This window comes from Pogoniulus pusillus, chromosome 3 (genome assembly GCF_015220805.1).
Source record: "Pogoniulus pusillus isolate bPogPus1 chromosome 3, bPogPus1.pri, whole genome shotgun sequence".
Lineage (NCBI taxonomy): Eukaryota > Metazoa > Chordata > Aves > Piciformes > Lybiidae > Pogoniulus > Pogoniulus pusillus.
This window is the reverse complement of record NC_087266.1, coordinates 28,957,109-28,983,873: the sequence shown is the minus strand read 5'-3', so window position 1 is coordinate 28,983,873 and position 26,765 is coordinate 28,957,109. Positions and strand designations below refer to the sequence as shown.

Genomic DNA, 26,765 nt, shown 5'->3' with positions numbered 1-26,765 from the left:
GTTCCCTCTCTGAGGAGTCAAACAGGCAGGATCACCTACACACTGCAGTCCAAGGTCATAGAAAAACAAGATAATGTGTATAAAATACAGAAGAATGCAACTACGAGCTTAGGAAAACACTCCTCATGTGAATGCAGATAAAGAAAAAAAGGCACGCCTTCTTTTTCTGCAGCCCTGAGAAATGTATCCTGACCACTTCTCTGTCTGCCTGCAAAGGTGACCCACAAACACTGGTTTTGTGGCTATGTCCTCCTGCCCTCACTGATGGGTCACTCTTAAACTCAATCACCTAACACAGAACTATATCCTGACTACATGGGTATCCACTGCAATGTCCTCAGTGAAAAGAAGCTAAGACCCTTAAACACAGCTGCAGGTTGTTATAAAGAAGTAACAACTTGTTACTGGTTAGAGAAAAGAAAATAAAGCACTTCTTACACCTTGAGGTTTGGAAAAGTGAATCAAGTCTCACCAAAGCCGAGGCTGATCTGTAGTTATGTAAACTCCTTAAATGGCAGTAGAGGAAGTACAGATAGGAAAATATTTCTAGAGGAATATGCTTGTTAGCATCACAATGTGCTTTAGTTGGCATAACAGAAGACTAAGATACTAGAATAAACTTGTGGAGGAAGAGTGGCGTAAAAAAGCCCCTTGTGGATTGTTTTGTTTTGGTTTTGTTTGTTTGTTTGTTTGTTTGTTTCCTTTGATTTATTTTGTATGTCTGAGTTTGGGTTTTTCTTCCATTGTTTTTTGGTTGGTTTGGGGTGAGAGAAAAAGTGGAGATGAGGGTGCAGGGGGAAGAAACAATGAGCACCAGAACTCAGGTTAAAAGTCATGAAACACAAAAGCAGATTTTTGAGACTGAAGGTGTGCTTTTATCTCCCCATCCCACTGCTTTTTGTGCTAGTGTGCAAGTGAAGATGACCAGGCTGCCCTGGCACAAGCTTTTCAGCATTCCTATACCCTCGAAAGGACACAGAAGGAGCTGTTCCCCAGAGCAGCTTTGAAATGTATACTTGTGGATGTACTCATGGAAGAAGCTTAGGGTAAGAAGACAAATAAAACAACACAGATTTTTTCATCCAGTGGTAATTAGAGAGAGACTGGATTAAGTGTCACACCCTCCACTTCTCCCTTTACTTTCCAGCCACAGGCATTGGAATTGGTCTGATTTCAAGTTTCCTTGGAAAGGTATCAGTTGGAATGCAAGAAAGAGCAATTAGCTAAAGAAAATTTTGTAATTAAAGAGATTTTGATAGGTCAGAGGGATTTAAGAAATGCATGCATAAAAAGGCTCACATGCATATGTACATATCCATGCTCAGATAAGTTCCTAGTTTATGGAGGTCTACAGAGGTTTTCTTGGGCCTGTGTAATAGCCAAAAAGAACAGAAGGTGGCACGTTTTCAGCACTTGCTTGCAGAAAAAAAAAAAAGGAAAAGTATAGTAAAAGAAATGTAGGAGAGAGCTACAACAAAAGGAAACCAAGATGGTAATAAAGACAAAAGGGTGCACAATGAAGAAGAAAATGGCTAAGCCCAGGTCATATCTAATTTTATACATCTCTTCTGTTCATGACTGTGTTAACACTGAAGGATGTTTGTTTTCCCTATTTTTGCAATGCAATTCACTGATGGCATAAGGGCTGATTTTACCAGACCCTGAAAAGCTGTCCAGTTGTAGTGTATTTTTTCCCCAGTACTTTAACATTTTATGGAAATTCTAAAATGCAAGTGTGTATTTCTAGTTGCTTAATTTTTGCTGTTGTTTTGAATGTATTTTATTTTTATTTTAGTATTTTTTCTTTTCTTAATGATAAAATTCAGAGTGTGACCAGTTTATCAGGAAGACAAACATGGCTCTGATCATTTCTCTTAAAAGTGCCTTAGGCAAAAAGGAGAATGAATTTACATTTAAAAAAAAAAAAAAAAAGCAAAATCTCAAAAAAAATCAGAGAAGGTGATAAAATTGTTTGTTCTCCAGCCATGAAGATCTTTCTGAATACTTATCCTGGCTCTGTGAAACTGTTACCTCAAACAGGTGCCTTTTAATCTGCAGGCACCCTCATGGCCTGGCTACTTTTTCCAGCCTTCCAAATCTATTTTAAGCAGTAGGTTCACCTCGCACTGTGTGACAGTGGCCAAAAAAATACCCTTTTGCAGCCAGTGTTGGCGACTCACCAGGTAGGATGCTCCTTGAGTCTCGAGCTCTCCTTTTCACTTTGTCCCATGACTAATTGCCACAACTCATTTAACAAGAAGCAGACTGAAAGTTATGTTTGAGTGCTCCAGAGGGACATACAGGGCTGGTCTGAGCTGGACCAAAATGAGCTGCCTTGCCCAGGGGTGCCGGGAGCCACTGAAGAGTGAAGGCCCGTGTCCACAAGCACTCATGTGGGAATAAAGCAGCACCTTTGTTGTGCTTTTGAGAAGTCTTGGACTGTGTCCGACAGCAGACAGCTCTTCTTTGTTAAACAGCCAAATTCCCTCATTCCCTGGGTAGCTGATTAGCTTTTAACTTCATACCTTCACTCAATGTAAAAGACTCTCTTAAAATGTCTGAGGACCAGGGAGAGAGGTCTCACGTGGCCCAAATGCTGGCAGCGTCATTTGTCACAAGCCCTTGAGGGCACATAATCACTGACTAAGCCTGCTGCTTTCCCACCGTTTGGGGCCATTTTGCTAATGAGCAGCCAAAACCAGGTGATGGTAGTTGCAGAAGAGTATCTGACAGACCAGTAGTGCAGAGAGAAGCAGCTGCCATGGCTGTTGTTTTCCAGCCTCCAGGGTGAGGGTTCCTAGGAGGGAGAATTCCTGATAGTGCAGCATACTGATATAAAATAAAATAGAAGTGCTGAAGCATGGACTTCTAGAGAACTACCTTTTAACTTTTCTATTTCTTAATGCACTTACTTGCTGCTTTTCAAACACAAGTTATTTTAGAGGGATGACTGTGCTGGTACCTCACATCCTGCAGTAGACCAGGACAGAAAGGCCAAGCTGAGAGCAGCCATTGAAGCTGGTGGTCCCAGGAGCTGAAGTCACCCTGTGGTGCACAGCTCTGAATACCACCAGTTTGCTCATTTTGGACTCCAGTAGAGTGTATCAAACCCATCTTCTTGACTTTAAGCACATAGAATCACAGAACTTTAGAGGTTGGAAGGGACCTTCAGAGATTGAGTCCAACCCCTCTGTCAAGACAGGATCACCTAGAGTAGTTCGCATAGGAATGCATCCAGGTGGGTTTTGAAAGTCTCCAGAGAAGGAGACTCCACAGCCTCTCTGGGCAGCCTGTTTCAGTGCTCTGTCACCCTCAGTGTAAAGAAGTTTCTCCTTATGTCAAGGTGGAACCTTCTATGTTCCAATTTGTAGCCATTGCTCCTTGTCCTATTGCTGCTGACCAGTGAAAAGAGATTAGCTCCATCCACTCAACACCCGCCCCTCAGATATTTGTATACATTGATGAGTTCTTCTCTCAATCTTCTCTTCTCTAGACCAGTCAGCCCCAGGTTTCTCAGTCTCTCTTCATAGAGGAGTCCTGTATACCCCTGAATTCCTCTCCCTCTGTGGTTCGAATGGGAGAGGAAAAGGCACGAAAAGACCTGTTCCCCCCCCCTGCCCTGCAGGCATGAAGAGGGGGAGCAAAGGGCCTTTCCGGCACAAGGGGTGCCCCGTGCAGTGCCTGCACTGGAATCGGGCTGGGGATTGGCTGTGGTCTTCACGCCTAGGAAGTGGTAACTCTGCTCTTTGTCTAGGAAGAGTATAAATATTGGGGGACTTCCCGCCTTGGGGTCCCTGCCTTAGAGTTCTCCCCCACCTTAGAGTTCTCCCCCACCTGGATAGATTCTGGAGAAGGAGCCCCTGCTCCAAAGGACTGCTTCTCACCTTAAGCACCCTTTATGCAGGCTAAATAGGCCTTAACAACCCTTGGATGGCCTCTGAAAGAGAGCGAGGAGACAAGCAGCTAGACCGCCCTTCTTTTCAGCCAGCCTGACTCACCTGTGAGTAACTTTGGCCCAGTGAGATTATTAGCGGGGAATGCTATTATTTAATAGCTTGGCCTTTTCCAACTTCTGACTTCCAAAGTAGTCAAATTACCTATGGTATCCTTGTAGATCTTCTCAACCTAACTGAATCTGCTAATTAAAACTAAATTAATTTCTGTATATAGTTTTGAGGGTGGGCTTTCAGGAAAATAAAATAACTGTTTTTCTATAAATTCCTGACTTGGCCGCATTAATTCCCTGCCTCCACAACACCCTGTCATCCTTGTGGCTCTCTGCTGGACTCTTTCCAGCAGGTGCCTGTCCCTCCTGAACTGGGGAGCCCAAAACTGGACACAGTATCGCAGGTGTGATCTCATCAGGGCAAATTAGAGGATGCATTCCTATGAGAGGTGCATTCTCAGATTTGGGTTATAGATCTGGTTGTTGTGATTCCTTCCAAGAAAATACACCTTGAATTCTGCTTACCTTCTGTTGTGGAGGGGGATTCTCAATACCTAAGCCTATTTGGTTGAGGGGAGAAATTAATTGGGGTGATATAATTTTATTTAAAAATATAGATTTATTAAATTCAGCATTCTGAACTCTCACCACCCCCAATCACTGTATATTAATATTAAAGTTTGGTACACAGTTATGAAAACAATTTAGGATAAAATATGCACAGGAATTTGTTAATTAACTAGCAAACATTCAAACTATAAACAGAGAGAGGAGTTTTCCCCGTGGCTTAATGCTGCTTGAGGTCTTTATGCTATTTGCCCACAGAATGGGCTGGAACTGATTCTGTCCTATGGCAGAGGCAACAGATATTTACAGGGGTATTAAAGCCTTTACTCACAACTCTCATCAGTTATTAATCACATTCCACGGATGCGTCACAGCCTGTGTCTAATGTCCAGTTCTCCAGGGTCTCTGCCTGTGGACTCTGAGGCTGGAATCTTCCCAGTTTGTGGGGAAATAGGTTTTCTCTAACCATGTTCTCCTGGTGAGGAACGATCTCTGCCTTTGGTGCTGCTGGCTTCTTCTGGATGCTGTGTCCAGGAATTCTCACCTGGCAGGATTTGAGGTGTAGCAGGAGAATATCATGCTGTCTCTGGCACGGTTGTCACGGCTAGCAGGCTGTGTGTGTGTGCAGACAATCCAGAGTCTGCTTCCTGGTTATCTCAGCAGCTGTGGCTTTTACCAGGCAATGATAGGCAGCAGGCATGCAACGTGTGCGCGGCTGCTGGGAGTCTGAGCTCCATAGGTAAAGGCAATGAAGGATCTGGTCCTGATAGCATGGTAGCGTGCAGATGTGCACAGCTGGCTGGAGGCTATAGGCTCCTTATATATATATTATGTGCAGGCTTAAATGACCTCTGCAAGAAAGGTACGCAGGCAGATGAGCTGCGAATGAGGGTCAGAGCATGAGGGTCAGAGTCTCGGAGCATCACAGCTCTGCAATGGCATCTGAGTGTGGGGTCTGAGTGGCTGAGCTATGCAGGGTCTATGCCTGAGGGTCTGAGCTGAGCGCTGCAAGTGAGGGTCAGAGCCGTGCAGGGGTTTGAGCCATGCAGGTGAGCTGCAAGCTGAGCTGAGCACGTTGCTTACCTGTGCACCCCTATTTATTGAATGTGGGCTGAGATTAATGGTCCCTTTGGCCACTGGAATGACCAATCAGGTTGGCAATTAGCCAAACTTTACCATAGTGGGCAGAAGGTTCTTGCCTGGACTTTCCCAAATATGGGGATCACATGGGTTTACCCCAGGGAGACACGAGCTGGGTGTGTGGGGCTTACACAACCTGTTTACAACCAGGGGTCCTGGCAGAAAAACATGTCCAGGCAAGGCAAGGCATAAATAAGCCTCTTTTTGGGGCTACAAGACCTCCACGACACCTTCATCCATGTGTTCTTATCCATGTGTATCTTATCTGTATATGTCTATATATGTTCTTAACCATGTGTATCTTATCTATATATAAACTATATATAAACAAGAGATTGTATTATATAATACAAAAATATAAATGCACACAGTAAAAGGGTACTATTTACACATACCAATGACTATTGCATCCTGCATTAAATGCATGTGTTTATATAACTAAAATTGAATATACCCATTACTTTATAAAATCTCTATAAATGTTTTACATTAATAAAAAAAACATATTCCATGTGCATGTGTTTGTGTGCATACATGTGTGCCTGCTGCAATCACTCTTTGAAACCAATCATTTTGCTGGAGAGTAAAAATTTCTCAGCCACTTCGTGAGGAGGCTGGAATAATGCATATTACCACAGCTGACAGTTCCAGGTGGGAATGACAGGCAATGCCTATATGGTGCAAGCATTATTTATTTTTTTTAATCACTGGCATCACACTTGCCATTCATAATCACGTTATGGATATCAATGCACAATTCCTGAGGAAACTGAAATTTCCTGAGGGAAAACCACTCCCTGGCACCTTCATTTTGAGAACTAAACAGAAAAGGAAAACCTAAGCTGCAGTTCAATGTGGCAAAAGAGCTCAAACAGGAGCTGTCACTAGTAGTCCTGCAGGAAAAGCACAGCTGAGGAAATACTAATGAATGGGTGCAGCAGCAGCTGCTGCAAGAAGTGTGTACGCAAACTTCTTCTGGCCAATCTCTGGTAACAGACACCACAGTACAGTCCATAAATCAGGTTGCTGGGATTTTTTGACTTTGTCACTGAAGTTCACCTAAGTGCCATTTAGGTGGAGCGAACTTTGCTGAGAATTTTGCTTCTGAAGTCTTGGAAGACATGACATAAATGAACACATTCCCTATGCAGCATGGCAAGTTAGTGGCTGACATTATAAACTGTGACAGAAAAGTGCATTTGAGCTCCAAGAGCACCTATGTTATATTGTAAACTTCAGTACGGTAGGTTTGCTTGAGATACTGAAAGCATCACGTGGCAACTCTGATATGTCCTGAGCACATGGAACCTGCTGTATGCATGATGTATAGGCAGCTTCCCTGTGCCTGGAAAGCCTCTGCAAATCTCTCTGCAGTTGACACTGTTTGAGGGTGGGTATAAATATTTCTCTTCCTGCTACTGGGAGACCCAATTTCTGATCAGGGCAAGTGCTACCTAAATCAAGTTTGCAGAAAGTATTTCAAGATCTTGACAATGGTAGACCAGAGGTATCCTGTCTCTGGGAGACTCTGTACATTGTTGATGATGTGATCCATAGCACTGTTATGTGATGCTGCTATGTGGTATAGGCATAGGAGACACCTCCTATGAAGCCAGCCTCCTGACATAACAATGCCTGACTGTAATGGATTTTTCTTTCACAAATTTTTGAGGAGACCTTACAGCTACATTTGAATTTCTGAAGGGGACCTACAGGAGGGCTGGGAAAGAACTGTTTAGTAGGGTTTATAGTAGTAGGACAAGGAGAAATGGTTTGAATCTGGACCAGGGTAGATATACATTGGGCATATGGATGAAGTTCTTAACAACGAGAGTGGTAAAACACCGGAACATTTTGCACAGGAATGTGGTTGAAGACTTGTCCCTGGAGACATTCAAAATTAGACTAAATGCGACCCTGGGCAGCCTTATCTAGTTGAAGGTGACCCTGTCCAGTGCAGGACAGGACAAGATGACTTTTGAGGCTTTCTTTCAACCCAATGCAGTCTGTGAATCATCCATCAGTAATGAGGGGTTTTTGAACTTAAATGGATGTATTTTGATTTTTAGATCAGATGATCAGGTATTGCATGCTTTATTTCGTTCTTGTAGTCAGCAAATTTTGCAGAGTGGAGACTTTCTAAAATATTACATGAAGCAGTGTTATCATTTATTGTAATACTCTCCCTTGAGTATTTATTTCTGAGGGTAAAGAGTGGAAGAGAGTCCTATTTAATCTCTCTTTATGGGGAAGACATTCCTTATCTTTTGTAATTCTTTTTGTCATTTGTTGTCACATTTGCCTCCATTATATGATTTTTTTAAAGGGAATGCAAGTGGGAGAAATGCAGAAATTAATGTATTAAGGTTAGGTACATCATGAACTTACCCAGAATGCTTCCTCCTGACTTCTGTGGTAACTGACTTAGAGCTTTGCTACATAAATGGTAAACTAGAGATGACAGTTAGTTTCCAGCTGCACTAGTTTAACTGAAGAACTATTTTTAACTTCCTTATAAAAACTGGCAAACATTCTGTGTCAGTCATGTAACTAAGTTAGTCATAAAGTACTGCTCTCTGACAGTGAAAGAGGCAGGTACCTGCCTAAGTTCACATGGAAATCAGAAGTCTGTACTATCCAATTTACAAAGAGTAGGATCAGAGGGAAAAGTTTTGGAGTTCACTCTCCTTTCTGCATCATGGTATGTATATGTAAAATGGTAAATGTCTGCATCTCATATATTTCTAGGCTTATACATTTGCCACTGGGAAAAGAAACCACTGACAGCAACTCCAGTGCTGCAGGAACAAGACAATTGCTTCCTGCAGACTCGCCTTCACTTGTCAGTAGAGTCCAGCACAATAAACCCTGCCAACACACAGCAACACGGCAATCCAACCTACAAAAGACTTGCAGGTATCTAGAGATTTCTGACAACCAGGATGTGACAGAAAATCCCTTCTCTGAGACATGAGCACAATGACAACGATTAAAAAACAACTCCTTTGCTGAACACTTCATGACCAGAAAATAATCAGTTCAGGAACAAAGCAGTGAGATTTATTGCAAACACAGTAGTACATTTATGTTCTTCCATCAGTGTGACAAATTAGTTTCTTAACACTGCATTATTGACCCCTCTCCACAGTGTGATATTCATGCACAAATTTTAGATCAGTAACCAAAACAGAATTAATTTTATTTTTTTCCTGATACAAATGTCAAATATCACAGCCACAGTCATAAGCAAAAAAAACTGTTCCAAATAAATATGCATGGAAAGATATTTGACAACTTGATAACAAATTTAAGCATGGTAATTGCTATATAAATGGTTTAACAAATGGTATTACTGCTAGCAGAATAAACATCTCCAGGGAAAAGAGGATCTAATACATAATCTGGAAATAGATTAAATAGATATATAAAATATACTCAGTTTATTGCATGGATAGATAAATATTAACATATTTGTGCACATAACTGGGAATGAGGCACTTATTCAGGTTAGTATAAACAATACCACTTGTTAAGTAGAAGGGAAAATGTTAATAAGCCTCCAAAATATCTTGCTGAAATCTAAAACCTTGAAGCCATAATAAAAAAGGCATGCTGTTACAAAATGCATCCATAGTTCACTGAATTGTAAGAAATTCAATTTCTTGAGAATGGGACAAATCCAGCAGGCCTTACTGAAAACACTGACATTTTTTTTCCCAGGCAGAGAGCTTTGGTATTTGAATTACGAGTCTTACTCATGATTGTCCAGCTTTTCAGTGTTTGCTTTGTGTTTTCCTTTGTTATCCTTGATTTGCACTATTGCTTTATATATTGCCAGAAAAACATTAGTCTGATAATCCCCATGAACCTAAACATTTAACAGAGTTGTAATCAGATGCTGTTCAAAGCAGAGATCAAGTTGTTTACCAAGCTTCATATTTGGTTTGTAGAACACATGTTTTTTATTAGATTCTATATAAGGAAATAATAACTCAAAGAAAAAAGGCTTTGCCTGCAAGCAACTTTAACAATATTTCATTTTGTAAAAATTCAGAAGCAGAAAAATAGTTTTACTGATAAACACCTAATTTCTGTATTTTATACATATATATTTTAAAAAGATTTTCTTTGCTTATACAAACCAGGCATTTTATAAATATTAAAATGCTCTATTATATACATGTGTCCCATATTACGGTAAAATTACTGTCTGCTGCTACCCAAACATGCAGGTTCAGTGAGAAAAAAATCTCATTATCATAGTGATTTCACACATAGGCACAGAGGCAAATTTGATCTTAGATTACATTCACAACTCAGTGGTGAACTTATAAAAAAAGTATCTGTGGGCGTGTTAAGTCTTTGATCAATCTTGTGCACATAATACACGGATCACAAAATCAGAGACTTCATTAAAAGAGTAAATTAATGTCAGGTGACTAAGGAAAAGCTTTGCTGCACTGGGCACATCTTGTGAATAATTTTTGCAGGCTGGAACTCAGATTAATTAAAGTAAAATATGACTGCATGGTTTCTGTAATGGAGTTTGACTCTTGGGTCTTCAATTAAGCAGTCTGAATCACAGTTTTCAGAAAACCTAGAAAAGGTAGGATAGATTCTGACTTGATCAGTTTGGTGAAAACCTGATGAAATCTTATTAAACAAAGTCATAATATAAATTCAGAGAAAGAGATATCAGTGTGAGGCCCTCTGTGACCATATTCATACTGAACCATGAATCACAGCACAGATATTCCTAGGCTAGTAGACCCCAACATTTCTGAGTCTTTATGACTCAGAGAAAGAATGTGCAGAATGTCTAGGTCAGATTTATTTGTATTGCCAGATCACCACTGCCAGGCTAGGGAAACCTTTTGAATGGATTTTTCAATTAAGAGGCAGCATTGCGTGCTTGCAGCCAGGCTGCTTCCAGGTTGGATGCTGTTCTGCTAACTCAGATTGCTGTAGCATGGTCCTCAGAACACCAAATGCCAAGTGCATTGCAGATGAAGATAGTCTGGGGGCTGCCTGCACTCATCACCATGAGTATGATTCTATGACGGAAGGGAACAGCAGCAGTCTCAATATCCTGATTCAGTTTTCATAGAGTTCATAGAGATAACTATAAAGAAAGGACTTATTTGTATATAATACTAGTGTGACAAAGGGGACAATTTGTCCTCAAGGTTACATGGTACACACATCCAAGTATTTAGCATGATATGGAATGGGGACAGAATAGGTCTTATTTAGAATAAGAACTGCCATGGGACACTGCTGATCCAAACTTGTGTGCAACAGCACGCTGCCATGCTACCTGAATCAAGTATGCTAAGAGACAATTAGAATGACTCTTGTAAAAGTAAGTCACTTGTTAAAAAATGCCCAACAATGACCCAGCACATTTGTCAAGATGTGCTATGCTTATACAGTAATAAATACATTTACTTGATTCAATCACATGTTAGTTTTTTCTTCACTTCGTTGCCATTTAATATGGCAACTGACAATCACATGCTGGATTCAGCATTATGATTCGTAGGCTCAGTTCAGACAGAACCTTGTCCTCTGCACTTTGAATCTAACTCTAGCATCTTCTCTAAGTACTGAAATACTAATGCTTCCATTCCCCAGCAATGTATATGCACTAAAAAATACAATTTACCTTACAACATTTCCATGATCCATTTTAAACTTACAGTGAATTAAGTGTCCGGTTTCTGTCAAAAACAATTCTTCCTGGGTTTGTTTAATTCTTTGGCTTTATATAAACATAAATAGGGAAAAATATCTCAGATTAAATAGCTGAATAAGAATTTGCAGAAAAGTGTGTGTACATTGCATCCTGCTACATGCAACTGTTTACAGCTTTATGCTGTCTAATCTAACTGTCTTCTGAAAAAGTTCGGTTACACATAATTAAAAATAAACAACAATAAATCAATGGTATAGCTTAAGTGAAGTCAAAAGCTTATAGGAGGAAGGATTCATGCCTAAGATATTTCATTGCCTTTCAGACTATTGTAGACATTGAGTTCTTTGCGAGAAACAGTACAAATCCTAACTGAAGAGTGTAAGGATTCCTCCTCTCAAGTATTCTGTGTTTCTGAAGAAAGAGATTTCCTCTCTTATTTCAGACAGGATATATATAGCACCTTTGGATAGTTTCTTCTGCTTTTTAAAAATGTCATAAAATAAAAAAAAAAACAAAACACCAAAACCGGCAAACCCAAATCTCTCCCTTACAATGCATTTTCTTGAATTGCTGCTGAAGATTAGTGCATGGTAGAAGGACATAAGAATTACCTGTGCAAAGTGGGAGATTTGGTACGGATCCTTCTGTTGTTGCTAATGGCAGCAAGAGCTCAGGATAAAAAATTTCAAGTACAGCTGCTAACAAAGTGCAGTTCAAGTCTTTTTTTTTTTTTTTTAGGCACTCCGAAGACTCTGGCTTGAATCTTGCAGTCTAGGAATCAAACCTCTGAGCTGTCGCTGGTGTAATGATATGGTAGCATCATTGGTTCACTGCTGCCTGACTCCTTTGTTGCTTCCTTTTTCTCAGAATTTTGTTTCCATTTTAGCAGCAAAATGATGATTGCAATTAAGCAGATGGCAAGGAAAATGGCAGCAGTTCCACCAAGGATTGTGATTATACTGACTCCTGCACTTTGGTTATTCAGTTCTCTGGGGAGAATGCCATTGACCGTGACCTCCCTTTGAGGAACCTGTTTCTTGTTGGTGCGATCTAGAGCTATGTGCTGTATGTTTGTTCCTCGGTTGTTTTCTGCTCCAATATCTTTCACAAGTTCTGGGTCCTGTGCAGTTCCCCTCTTATGACGTCTCTGTGTGGATGCTCCTGGGATGTTACCACTGAAGACTGAGTGGTACTGGTGCTCCACACTTCTTTTGCCAATCCCACGGTTAGCATTCTCTTTGGAACGCACAGTGTAGATTGTATGGACATACCACTCTCTGCCCAAAGATACCTAGAAAGACATTTTTTTAAAATTTAAACACACATGCACTGGCACTGTACATAGAGGAAATCAATCACTGCTCTGAACTGATTGCCTGGACAAGTACTTCCAAAGGCATTTGCAGAGAAGTCCTCACTATGCGCCAATGTGCATGAGAAGAGTCATATTTTCTGCTAAAATTTTAAGGGTTGGTAGTCTCCATTCCTCTCTGAGGCCATACTCTATGGCTGCCAGGTGCAGATAAAAAAGCATGGCTTTGGCATTGTTTTAGTACTGTTAGTACAAATGGCCACATAAAGAACCTCAGCTCTAGGCAGGATACACAAGAGAATCCCTCAGGCCACTCTACCAGATGACCAAGCCCTGACTGTGGATTTATTTGCATCTTAGCATAAGGAAACAGTTTTTCAATGTGAGGACACTTGAATAGTGGAAGCTGTGGAGTCTCTATCTTTAGAGATACTAAAAAGTCTAACTGGACATGATCCTGGTCAGCCTGGTCTAGGTGACCTTACCATCAGCAGAAACAATCTGTGGAGACTCCTGACAACCTCATTCATTTTGTAACTGCATAATTTCTTGAAGTCTGTCTGAGATCATAGAACGCTAAGGATTGAAAGGAATCTTTGAAGTTCATCTAGTCCATCTCCTCTGCGGTGAGCAGGGACAATTTTAAACAGAGAGACTTGGAGCTCTGTCCAACTTGACTTTTATATGCTTAAGTAGGCTTTTCTCTTGAATAGTCCACTGCTTACAATGGGACGTTTAATACCAAAGTGGCCAGGAATAGTATTGAAGTCTCTTTGATATATTTACTGATTCATACAGCTGTTTTGCATGCAGTTTTGCAAATGTTAAAGAGAAAAACAAAGAGGAGACAACTCCTGGCAGGGTTATATAGATAAAAGGGAGGAAACTACACTGATGAAGAATTATGTTTAAGTAAGAAGTAGCTGTACCTTTAGTTGTCAATTTCTAGATTTTCCAGTGCTTAGATGTTTCACATCATGCACGTTTTCAAGGAAAGAATTGAACATAAACCAGTGAGTATCAACTAGATTTTGATAAAGTTCACTATAAATGCTTTGGATTCTTTTTTGTTTGATCTTAACAAGTGAGATAGGAAGTAAAAACAAACCAATGATGTGCAACAAGAAGCTTACCCAATTTTTAGAATATGTAAGAATAACCTGGATAATTTCTGGATAAACTGTGGAATTAAAGAAGAGAAAGGCTTAGTATCCCCACAGTAGTCTTTCAATAAATGCTGCAGGTTTTATACCTAGAAATGTTACAGCATTTATAATTCTGTTTGTTACTAGAATCAGAATAAAAACTCCCATTGGCGTCAGTTGGACTTACTGCTAACAACACTTGTGCAAATGTTTTTTTCTTGGTTCAGTACTCTTGCCAGTCAGTTACAGAAACCATACCTGAAACAGAGGAGTTGAGTCTACTTTAAATCCATCAGAGCCTGGCTGTTTAACTAAGGGAATTGCTTCAGGATCATCTATTGCGAGTTTTGCATTAAAAAGCACATTTCCAAAGCTTGTGGCTTGTGTCTCTGGCTGAGCTTTGTCCTACACAGTCAGGGAAAGAAAAAACAATGTGTAAAACACAGATTAATATCTTTTAGGAAAAACAGTTGTGATATTTATACACAATGTACAAACTGTGTAATTTACACATTCCATTTTATGCAATCCACTGTAATAGCAAGAGAAAAGAGATAAGAAGTTGTTGTGGTCACATCTGACTTGTACTAACACACCTATTTAATTTCTTGCCTGAAGAGATTGTTGAAATACATGGATGAAATACTAAAAAACAACCATAGATACATTTCTGAAATAATAATAATTTAAAAAGATACATAAATATGGTCTGAAATAAATATTAAGAAATCTTAAGAAGCTGGTTTTCATTTCTATTAGCAGACACTCATAATTTAGTTTAGACATTAGATAATTACCTTACTTGAAGTTAACTCTCTAAAGGTTGGGCATCAGGTCTGTAGCCATCTAGGGTTACTCTATAAGGTAAATAATCTCAGATATTCTAAGATAGCTTTAGAGGAATCTCTCTTTCCCTATTGTCTGACCTATATGACTGACTTTATACACTTATATTTTGGATAACTAAACACAAAATAAAATCCAGTCCTTAACTTTCACATCTCCTAAGACTCCCTTTATGGTCAATGGACATACACAATGCACAGAAAAAGCTATCTTGTGATTCTAACTTAGGTCAAACTCCAAATGATGAGCGTCCACAGACAAATTAAGAATAGGACTAGAAGAGAGAAATTTAAGATACTGCCTTTAAGATACAGTTCATATTAGCCCAGAATTTGAGTCCAAAAATTGGTGCCATCAATAATATTTTAAAGGACAGTTAGTTTTGGATAAAAAAGAGTTAGAAAAACAATAAATAATGTACATGTGCATGCTCCCAGGATTAGAACACTTACCACAATCTTAAATCTGTATAGAAGGGAAGGAGAATCTGCAAGGCATCCATATTCAGTGTTGGATGGATTATATTTGGGTACGTATCCATCAGCTCCCGTACACAGGAAAACCTTCTCGATGCTACAGTAGAAAGAATCACCCAGATTCTGCACTGGATCCACCATCACCCGACCATATATGATATCACCTGTGAACAGTGCACACAGTTCACATCCCATTCACTGGAACATTGAGTACAGTACTGAGACTAAGTTAATAAGCCTAGTATAATGTGGCTATATCTAAGTCTGTTCCTCAGCTTCTTCTGCAGGGGGCTGTCAAAAGCCATGATCAGAGCATGCGCTCTTCTGTGCACATTGGATCACACTGTAGCAGTGTGGTGGAGGGGCTGCAGCCCCAAAACTGAGGCCTCCCTATGCCTCTATATGCCTGGACATGTTTTTCTGCCAGGACCCATGGTAGTAAATAGGTTGTGTAACTAACACACACACACACACACACACACACACACACACACAGAGTCCGTGTATTCCTGGGGTCTGCCCAGGTGATCCCCATATTTGGGAGGGTCCAGGCAGGCAGCTACTGCCTATTAAGGTAAGGTTTGGCTTACTGCCAGCCTGATTGGTCACTTTAGATGGCCAAAAGGGCCACGAATCTCAGCCCACAGTCTATAAAGACGGGTGCAAAGGAGCACCACATGTTCAGAGGTTCAGAGTGTTCAGACTTAGCTGTTCAGATTCAGCTCTCTGACCCTGCCTGCAATGCAGCTTGGCTCTCTGATCCACATTGAACCTCTGACCTGCACCCGAAGCGCTCAGTCGCTCATATCCACATGCTCGGAAGCCAAAGCACTGCTCCGACGCTCACTGAGGCTTTAGACCTCTTACTTTGATCTCAAGGCGCAGTTAACCTGTCTGCGTACCTTTAGAAGCAGAGCACATTCAGGCCTGCACTTGAGACTTATGGGGAGCCGATAGCCCCTTAAGCCTAGAGCCAGCAAAGCGTATGTCGTGGAGGGGTTTCTCTTATTCCTCCCCTGTTAGGGAGAGGTGAGAAATTAATTTGAGGTGGTATTATTTTTTTATAAAATTATTTATTAAAATTAATATTTACAAACTTGTACCACCTCCAACCACTATGAAATCTAGGTTCGTATTGCAAGTTTATGAAAACAGCTTGGGATATATTTACAGGGACTGATTATTAAATGGAAATATCAAATTATCAACAACTATAGACAGAGAGAAAGATTTTCTTAGGCTTAATGCCTCTTAACAACTATGCTATTTGCCCAGCAAGGGCTGAAACTGTGTGTGCTCTAAAGGTAGAGGTAACTTATATTACAAAGGAATTAAAGCTTACTTAGGTGTGTTGTTCTCAGGTATTAATCATTAATCACCCTCCCGGGAATCTGTCACAGTGGGTGCCCAGTATTTGGGGTCTTGATGAAGCTGGAGATCTGTCCCGGCTTGCAGGGGAATTGATAAGGTTCCCAATCTCTGGATTAAATAGGATTTTCTCTAACCTTCTCTTCTGGTGTGGTCTCTCCCTCGATTCTGCTTCTTCTGGAAGCCGTGTGTCCAGGGATGATCAGCTGGCAGGATTCCCAGGTGCAGGAGAAGGATTTGTCTGTGTATCTTCTGACACGGTCTCACAGCTAGCAGGCTGCATTTGTAGGTTTGCAGACTGAAGGCTATGGATCTTTCCAGACTCACAGGATAACTGGCAAGCAGTATCTATGCCGGGCTAGCAGGGTCTGCCGGGCTGCGGGGAGACTTAACTCCGTAGATAAATCAAGATAGCTCTAGGCTTAGGCAGGGGGCTCTCGGCTCCCCGTATATGTATGAAGTGCAGGCGTGCATGAGCTCTGCTTCTCAAAGGGTTCGCAGACAGCTTGACTGTGCCTTGAGACCAATGCAAGAGGTCTGTCCCTCAGTAACGCTTGCAAGTGAGTAAGGCCTGATCCTGTGTCTAGGCCATGCAAGCAGGTCTGGGCAGCAGGGTGCTGCTATGTGGATCCGAGCTGAGTCTGAACACTCTAAATGCTCTGACCTTATGAACAGTCTGAACCATCTGATCATGTGGTGCTGCTATGCACCCCTCTTTATAAGCTCTGGGCTGAGATTCGTGGCTCACGTGGCCATCTAAGTGACCAATCAGGCTGGCAGTAAGCCAAACCTTACCTCAATAGGCAGTAGGTGTTTGCCTGGACCTCCCAATAGGGAATTACCTGGGCGGACCCCCAGGGTACCTGGGCTGGGCATGCGTGTGTTACACAATCTGTTTACTGCCTCGTGGGTCCTGGCAGAAAAACATGTCCAGGCATGTAGAGGCATAGAGAAGCCTCAGTTTTGGGGCTGCTGCCCCTCCACCACAGCATACTGCTATTTTGCATTTATCTATGGAGATCAGACTCCTGCTTTAGCCTGGAGAGCCAGGACTAGGACGGCAGACCTTCCAGATTGTCTGCAAACCCACAAACACAGCCTGCTAGCTGTGAAAGGACTGTGCCAGAAGCTGCATGGACAAATCCTTCTCCTGTACCTGGAATCCTGCCAGCTGATCATCCCTGGACACGCAGTATCCAGAAAACCAGCAGTGTCAAGGCAGAGACCACCTCGCACCAGGAGAAAATGTTAGAGAAAAACTGTTTACCTCAGAGACTGGGAACATTTATCATTTCCTCGCAAGCTGGGAAGATTCCAGCCTCACAGAGATCTGAACACTGGGCACAGGCTGAGACACAACCCCAGGAGGGTGATTAATAATTAAGGGCAACACATCTAAATAAGCTTTGATTCCTCTGTGAGGTCTCTTCCAACCTTGGTGATACTGTGATACTGTGTGATACTGTGATAAGTTATCTCTGCCTTAGAGCAGACAGCTTTCAGCCCCTGCTGGGCAGACAGTATAGTTGTTAAGAAGCATTAAGCCTGAGGGAAATCTCTCTCTGTCTATAGTTGATGATATTTAACAATTATTAACCAAATCCTTCACAGTATCACAGTATCATCAGGGTTGGAAGAGACCTCTCAGATCATCAAGTCCAACCCTTTACCACAGAGCTCAAGGCTAGACCATGGCACCAAGTGCCACGTCCAACCTTGCCTTGAACAGCCCCAGGGACGGCGACTCCACCACCTCTCCAGGCAGCCCATTCCAGTGTCCAATGACTCTCTCAGTGAAGAACTTTCTCCTCACCTCGAGCCTAAATTTCCCCTGGCGCAGCCTGAGGCTGTGTCCTCTCGTTCTGGTGCTGGCCACCTGAGAGAAGACAGCAACCTCCTCCTGGCCACAACCACCCCTCAGGTAGTTGTAGACAGCAATATATATATCATATCCTAATTGTTTTCGTAAATTTGCACAAAAGAGCTATTCAGTGGTTGGGGGTGGCAAGAGTTTGTAAATATTAATTTTAATAAATATTTTTTATAAAAAATTAATACCACCTCAAATTCATTTCTCACCTCCCCCTAATAAAGGATAAATAGAGAAACCCCCTCCGCAACAAGCAGTAGGAGGCCATTTGCTCTTGCTATAACTTGAACAGTTCAGAGGCTACCTTAATTCTGGACAATACTGGGCTTTTCATTCAAAAAGTGACCTAAAGGAATACTATACACTCCTCTGCACCAGCCCAGGGTGTAGGTTTTGCCCTCCTGACAATTCACTTTGTTGAAGAGCTGTTCTTTCTTATGTCAGTAGAATCCTGTCACTTATACTTGGTTGATTGGCATACTGTGCAAGTGAAATTAACATTATGAAAACACACAGAGGAATCTTCTGAGACTTTGCTCCCTATTGTGTAATTGCATTTCAGCTCTCTGATGATGTTTAAGATAAGACATGCTTGCCAGTCCTGTACATATAATCTGGACCATTGCTACACAGGCAAGGAAAGTAGACAGTCAGGCACATATGACAGAAGGCAGTTAGGAAGGTTGAGAATATGGAGGAGGAAAGGAGAAGTGTCACGTTGTTTTGACAAGAATTTGGAGCAACTTTAGACTGAGTAATAAAGAGACCAGGTATCTGCTAATTCAAGAGACTGTGCAAAAACATCACAAAAGACAGCTGCGTACTCAAGTTGCTGGCACTAATAAACAGGCATATGATCAAGACAGAAATAAAATGACTGCTTAGGTCCACTGACAGGTAGCAACTGAATCAATCTTCTCACTCCCAGCTTAGTCAGTGGAGGATGGGGGAAGGGAGAAAGCCTGTTCAGCAGTAGTCAAAATACTGGCATGATATCAGTCACAGATGCAAAGCTCCTTAGTGGCTACTACTACGAAAGTTAGCTCCCTCCCAGCCAGAGCTAGTGCACTCACCTACAACAAAAAGACCATGTAATATTTACTTGTCAACTAGGAATGGCCTTAATATTAACCAATATTCATAAAGCACTCAGGTTATGAGAAACAGCATCAGTCCTGTAAGCCTCAAACATAACAGCTTCAGTACAGATTGTCCAACAGCTCTGATGTACACTGTCAGGCAGGAAAGGCAAATGCAAAGGAACACAAGCAGCAAGCTCAAACCCTTACTCTATCTTGTTTTGACTGAAGCAGGATTCTGATAGTGCGGAATACACATTAAATGTACATATTCTGTGTACAATTATACCTTCTGAGAAAGCAACATCACTTTCTTGCCCAAAGCCCATTGAGCCATCAGATAGCCACAGTGTCTTTTTGGAGAGGAGGAACATCTGGGTGTTCAAGCTGAACTCAGCAGCCACTGGGTCACTAACCTAAAACACAAAAGCATAAGCCTCTTCAACAAATATTCCTTAATGGCTCTTAAAACACAGTGTGATCTTCTCCCAGTGTACATTATTTATCAGCTTCACATATCTACATGCAGTAATACAGTTTAAAAGAAAATTCTTTGTACTAGAGCTATATTGCTATATGTTTCACATGCATACAACATTTGGGTTATCTGCTTCTGTGATATTTGATAGGATTCAAGGTTAGTTTGTTCCCACAACATTTTTCCATATCTCAGCCAAGGAGGTGCCCAGGGCAACTTATGTGTGTGGGTAACACAAGTAAAACATTTCCCTCAATAACTTGTCTCCCTCTGACTCATCACAGCCTGATTTCTTTATCCCATTTTTATTCTTACATCCAAGTTCCACCTCAGTTTCTGATCCTCTGCCAATTATTTGCAAGTTCACATTGCTGAGTATTTATTTGAAAGCATCCACAATGCACTTGAGAAAGGAAAATCTCCAGAGCACATACAGTTCATCAACAACATCATTGTGTGGGGCCAAACTGCTGAGGAAGTCTTCGAGAAAGGTAACAAAATCATTGACATTCTGCTGCAAGCAGGTTTTGCCATGAAGAGAGACAAAGTCAAAGGACCTGCCAGAGAAATTCAGTTTCTAGGAGTGCGGTGGCAGGATGGTCACCGTCACGTTCCACAGAATGTGATCAACAAAGTCTCCACCATGGCCGTTCCCACTAATAAGAAGGACACACTTTCTTTCTTGGGTGCAGTGGGATTTTGGAGACACATTCCTGGATTCAGTCAAATTGTCAAACCTATGCATGATGTGACTCGTAAGAGAAACAATTTTGAGTGGGGACCTGAACAACAAGCAGCCTTTGATCAGATCAAGTGAGAAGTAGTCCATCCAGTGGGCTTGGGACCTGTGAGATCTGATCCGGACATTAAAAACATTCTGTACACGGCTGCCAGTGACAATGGTCCAACTTGAAGCCTTTGGCAAAGAGCTCCGAATGAGACACGTGGTCGTCCACTTGGTTTCTGGAGTCATAGCTACAGAGGTTCAGAGGCAAATTACACCCCAACAGAGAAAGAGATACTGGCAGCCTAGGAAGGAGTGAAAGCAGCTTCTGAAGTGATAGGAAATGAGTCACAATTGCTTTTAGCTCCTAGATTACCAGCTTTGATAACCCAACGAGCACGAATGGGTAATCTTGATCGACCTGGTCTGGTGGAGGTGATCACCAACTGGCCGGAAGGCACAGACTGTCCCAAACCTCCAGAGGAGAAAATAACTCATGCTGAAGAAGCTTCTCCCTGTGGTGATCTCTTTGATGAGGAAAAGAACTATGCTTTGTTCACAGATGGTTCCTGTCATCTTGTTGGGAACAAGCGAAGATGGAAGTCAGCAGTCTGGAGTCCTACCAGGAGAGTTACCGAAGCGAAAGATGGAGAAGGAGAATCCAGTCAGTTTGCTGAGGTAAAAGCTGTCCAACTTGCTCTTGATGTGGCTGAACATGAAAATTGGCTAAACCTTTACCTCTACACTGACTCGTGGATGGTACCCAATGCTCTATGGGGTTGGCTAAAGGACTGGAAAAAGAATGGTTGGCAGAGGAAAGGAAAGCCTATTTGGTGTGCTGATCTATGGCAGGACATTGATGCACGGCTGGAGAGAACTCCAGTGAAGGTGCGGCACGTAGATGCACACATGCCTAAGAGCAGAGCTCCTGAGGAACACCAACATAACCAGAAGGCAGACCAAGCTGCTAAAATTTCTCAAGTTGATGCAAACTCTGATCTTGACCTTGATTGGAAATACTGAGGTGAACTGTTCTTAGCTCGGTGGGCCCATGACGCGTCTGGACATCAAGGCAGAAATGCAACATACCGATGGTCTCGCGATAGGTCAATTGACTTGTCCATGGATGCCATCACCCAAGTCATCCATGACTGTGACATTTGTGCTGCTCTTAAGCAGGCTAAGTGAATCAAGCCCTTATGGTATGGTGAGAGATGGTCAAAGTACAAGTATGGTGAAGCCTGGCAGATTGACTACATCATAGAATCATAGAATCATAGAATCAGCCAGGTTGGAAGAGACCTCCAAGATCATCCAGTCCAACCTATCACCCAGCCCTAACCAATCAACTAGACCATGGCACTAAGTGCCTCATCCAGTCTTTTCTTGAAGACCCCCAGGGACGGTGCAGTTTACCTCGATCTCGTTCTGGCAAGCAGTATGTGCTAACGATGGTAGAGGCCAGCACTGGATGGTTGGAAACCTATCCAGTTCCACATGCTACTGCACGTAATGCCATTCTTGGCTTGGAGAGACAGATCTTGTGGAGACATGGAACTCCAGAGAGAATTGAGTCAGACAATGGCACTCATTTCAAGAACAATCTTGTGAAAAACTGGACCAAAGAGCATGGTATTCAGTGGATCTACCACATACCCTACTATGCACCAGCTTCAGGGAAGATTGAGCGCTACAACAGTTTGCTGAAAACCACCCTCAAAGCCATGAGGGGTGGAACTCTGAAAAACTGGGACAAACATTTAGCACAAGCTACTTGGTTGGTAAATAGCAGAGGTTCAGTAAACAGAGCAGGACCTGCACAATCATATTTGTTCTAAACAGTAGATGGTGATAAAGTTCCTGTTGTACGTGAAAAGAATCTGTTAGGGAAAACTGTTTGGGTATTTTCTCCTTTGGGCGAAGGGAAACCTGTCCGAGGGGTGGTGTCTGCTGAAGGTCCTGATCATACATACTGGGTAATGCAGGAGAATGGTGAAATCGAGTGTATTCCACAGAGAAATCTAACTCTAGCTGAGAGAGTCTAAATTCAGAGTGTATAATACAAGCTGTTAGGAGTTTTCTGTTCTAGGTACCATCGGCATCCAATGAAAGAATCTATGAGAGAATCTACAGTACATGAGCACGAACCCAATGTCACCTGGGAGTCCCTGTTCTCGTCTCATCTGTGAGGAAGGCAAACTGCTCTGAGCTTTTGAATCTGAGACAGCCGGAATGAAGTGTGAACTGAACTTGTAATACTCATTAGTGTAAATATTGTTTTAGATTAGATCAGATAGTTCTCAGCAATACTCTGAGTGAAGTAGACAGGGGTGGATTGTGCTAGTTTGAAGCAGGCTAGAATGTTTTGGTGAGAAGAACTAGATTACAGGCTGTGAAAGGAAAACGATGGTGATGTCTACTTCACTCATAGGCTTGCTGAGATGTATAGGAACAAGAAATAAAAGCATAGATAACCACTCTCACTTGGGCTGCTGGCTGTGCTGCATCTCTCCAACCTCCTCCTCCATTTTGGACTGATTCACTTTGCTTCCTAACCCCCTGGCCGAACCTCTATTCTTCCTTGGGACTGGGGTAAGGTTGAGAGGGGTAGGAGGAAGGTGAAGGGGCAGTTGGGAGCGCCTCCTGGGGACTCAGGTTTCTGGGAGGGGAGTTGTGTTTCTGTATTACCTTTTATCTTGTATATTTCTGTATATAACTGTATATTCTGTAAATATCTGCTTGTATATTGTGCTAGCTGTAAATATAAGCTTCATTCATATTTCCAGATCCAGCTGAGTCTAGTTTGGGTGATTTCTAAAGTGTGGGGGAGTGGGGAACACCCAAACCATCACAAAGTTCCTCTGATATACTGCAGGATATCAGAGCATGCATGTGAAAATGCAGTAAATCATTGGAATGACTTTTTATACTAATATTTATCTTTATATACTTGACACAGTTATCTACAGTTCTTTCTTGATTACATTACAAGAACAAAGTAAATGATTGTGTGATGGTTTGGGGGTTATCCCACCCCTCCCACACTTTTGAATTTGCCCCAGCTAACTCAGACGGACCCTGGGAATATAGATGAAGCAATTTATTTACAGCTAGCAGAATTTACAAGCAGCTATTTACAATATATATACAGTTATATACAATTATATACAGAAATATACAAAGGATAAACAATACAGAAGCACAACTCCCCTCCCAGAAACTTGAGTCCCCAGGAGGGGCTCTCAAACCACCCCAACACCTCCCCCCGGCCCTCTCAACCTTACCCCAGTTCTCAGGAAGAAAAGAGGTGCAGCCAAGAGGTTAGGGAGCAAGGTTAGTAGGAGCAGGGTTAATGAGATGTGACCAGGTCTAAGGCAAAAGCAAGAGTGAGAGACAAAATGGAGAAAAAGTCTTTCTTCTTCCCAGAGTTCTCAGCGAGACTGTGAGAGAAGTTGACATCAATTGTTTTCATTTCACTGCCCGTTATCTAGTTCTTCTACCAAAACATTCCAGCTTGCTTCAAACTAGCACAGATTGCTATCAGCAGCAGGTTCTCATTGGGCCATATAACTTGAGTCAGAAGGCAAACTAGGCAAGGACATAACACAATAAAAGGGAAATAATACAGTGAACAGAACAATTGAGTTCAAAAAGATGTATAACTCAGGAAATAACATGGAAGATGCACATATAAAAAAACCCAACAATACAAGAGGCTACTGAGCAAAAACATGCTAACACATGTATATTTATGTATATTTATGTAAGTATGTGGGGAAAGGAAGGAAAACATACAAGAAAACATTCCTGCTGGCTTAGGGACAAAGGGCTGATGGAATGAGATTCAACACCACCAATATAAACTATTGCTGCACGTTACACAGCTGACACATTTATTCTTCTTCAAATCTTTTCTTTCACAGTGGAGTTTCAGAACTATAAAAACAACAGAATTTGGCAAGATGAATGTATAACTGAAATATATTTTGTAAACCCGTTGGTACTGCTCAGAAACAGGAACCCTACGCCCCTATCTTTTCCCAGAAATAGTGCATTTGAGACATTTTATACAAAAGTTCTTAAAAAAATTGCCAGTGAGGATCTGCGGAGTGAGAAAAAGCGCTGTCAATTTATTCTGCCTATTTCACACAGAATGTTAGGGGCTGGAAGGGCCAACCCTCTCTGCCAGAGCAGGAACATCTATAGCAGATCACACTGGATAACATCCAAATGGGGGTTGAATATGTCCAGAGAGAGAGACTGTTCCAGTGTTCTGTCACCCTCACAGTGAAGAAATTTTTCCTCATGTTTACATGGAACCACATCCACAGCTCTACCATCATCAATCCTTTTGAATTTTCTGTGAATTATCAACATCCTTCTTGTTTATACTAGGACCATACACAAGCTGTGGTGTATCATTGCTGTGAACTGCTTTAGAGTTCCCAGGAGCAGATTAGAAATATCAGACAAAAGCTGAAGTGCTGAACTAGTTTAACTTCCCTCCACACCCTTCATTCAAACTTTTTTCAAAGTGTTTTGCTGGTTAACGCTGAGAAAGAAGGTTTCATGGTAGATCATGTATCATCTCTCTGCTTCACCAGCACTTAACGCCGTATCAGGAATCATCTGTTCTCTCATAGGTGGCATAATGCCAAATGAAAGCATAAAGACTGCATACATTCCCTTGTGTACTCTGGTTAATTCAACAGAAAAATGATTGTGTGTCCCTGACTGATACAGAGCTGATTTATACTGTAAGATGATTTAATAGCATACATATATACTATTAATGAGCATGAAATCACTGTCACACTGTTCCAGTATTAGTTCTATTGGTTCCAAATAACAGAAATTAAAATAACTTCCTTATACATCCCAGGGTCGTGCTAGGCCTTTTGGTAATACTCTAAACTGGCAGTTTATGTTCTGTTAACTGCTCAACATGACTCCAAGATTTTTTTCAGTCAGTACTTTCTACAACAGAGTCTATTTCTTCATATTTTGGTCCCAGCTACAGAGCTTACAGCTCAGCTTTGTGAAAGGTATGCTGTTTTCCTATCCTGTATTACAACCCGTATTACTAGGTGGGATTTGTCTCACTTTCTTAAGTCTTTAAGTGTTTTACTAGTGTTGGCTATCTACACTTCCTCTATATATAGTCAGTGGAGGAAGGCCTCCCTTAGGAGTTAATGCATCTTGACTGGAGGACCCACTTTTAATACCAGAAACCTAGCTTTGATCTTTCTGTCAGATGAAAGGCTTTTGATAATACTTTTATATCTTCTAAATTACCTGATAAAACTATTTCACACCAAAGCCAATTGACAAAAAAAAAAAAAAAAATCTGAAAGGTTAGTTCATATCCCTGTAACTATCCTCCCATCCTCCAACGTCAATAAACTTACTATCAAAGAACAGTCATGCACTGAGGACAGAAAAAACAACAAACATTTAATCTTCTACATGACTTTTCCAGATGGGTAAAACTGGTTAAACTGCAGAAGGGGAGTATGTGCTGTCATACCAATCCAGGAATTAGCTTGCTTATGAGCAAGTTGATTTCTTTTCTAGCACCATCATTACAAGATCAACAAAGGCAATTTGGGAATTGAAGTAAAAAGGAGACATGACAGAGCTATCATTGGGGTGGTACCTGTTGGAATCGGATATCCAGATCAAATGTGATCGGTTCCCTAGGATTGCAGATCACTGGTAGGCTGTACTCCTGATGTGGAGCAGTGGTACAAGCTATCAGCTTCACAGTGTACATTCCAGAATAGTCCCGAACCTGAAGAGAGAGAGAGAGAGACCTATTCCACCAACATCATAACTAACGTTCTGGGGCAACAGAAAACACAGTGAAAGCTGAGATTTTACCGCAAAATCTGACACAAAGCTCCACTGCTGTGCTGGCTGGTTGTATGTTGGCTCACTTCGGATGAGGCTGAGGCTAAATGTCAGGCCTGGGTGATCAGCTGACATAACCATGGAAGTCAGAGATGAAGCTAAAAACATGCCAAAAGACAGATTTGTCACCTTTAGTATCTCACTGCAAAGTCTCAGAGCCCAAAAAACATTCCCAGTAATTCATGAACCATAATGCCATAGTTGACGTT

General features: G+C 41.6%; 1 protein-coding gene and 1 long non-coding RNA gene across 3 annotated transcripts in view; one reads left to right on the top strand and one right to left on the bottom strand.

Moving 5' to 3' along the window:
- Positions 1-26,765, top strand: part of LOC135191275 (uncharacterized) — a 104,989-nt gene that overhangs the window by 63,482 nt on the left and 14,742 nt on the right. The window contains exons 4-5 of one of the 2 annotated variants that reach the window (XR_010308787.1): positions 8,402-8,569; positions 12,087-14,867. The exons of the other annotated variant lie outside the window; for it this stretch is intronic. This is a non-coding gene — a long non-coding RNA (uncharacterized LOC135191275). Of the gene's footprint in view, positions 1-8,401; positions 8,570-12,086; positions 14,868-26,765 lie in introns of those variants that run through there. 2 annotated transcript variants of the gene reach the window in all.
- Positions 8,692-26,765, bottom strand: part of FREM2 (FRAS1 related extracellular matrix 2) — a 145,747-nt gene continuing 127,673 nt past the window's right edge. Inside the window, exons 19-24 of the mRNA XM_064173422.1 lie at positions 26,527-26,654; positions 26,303-26,437; positions 19,734-19,860; positions 15,104-15,291; positions 14,064-14,210; positions 8,692-12,639 (exon numbers count right to left, since the gene is read on the bottom strand). Of these exons, the coding sequence (XP_064029492.1) occupies positions 12,127-12,639; positions 14,064-14,210; positions 15,104-15,291; positions 19,734-19,860; positions 26,303-26,437; positions 26,527-26,654 (1,238 nt within the window). The 3' untranslated portion in view covers positions 8,692-12,126. The remainder of the gene's footprint in view (positions 12,640-14,063; positions 14,211-15,103; positions 15,292-19,733; positions 19,861-26,302; positions 26,438-26,526; positions 26,655-26,765) is intronic.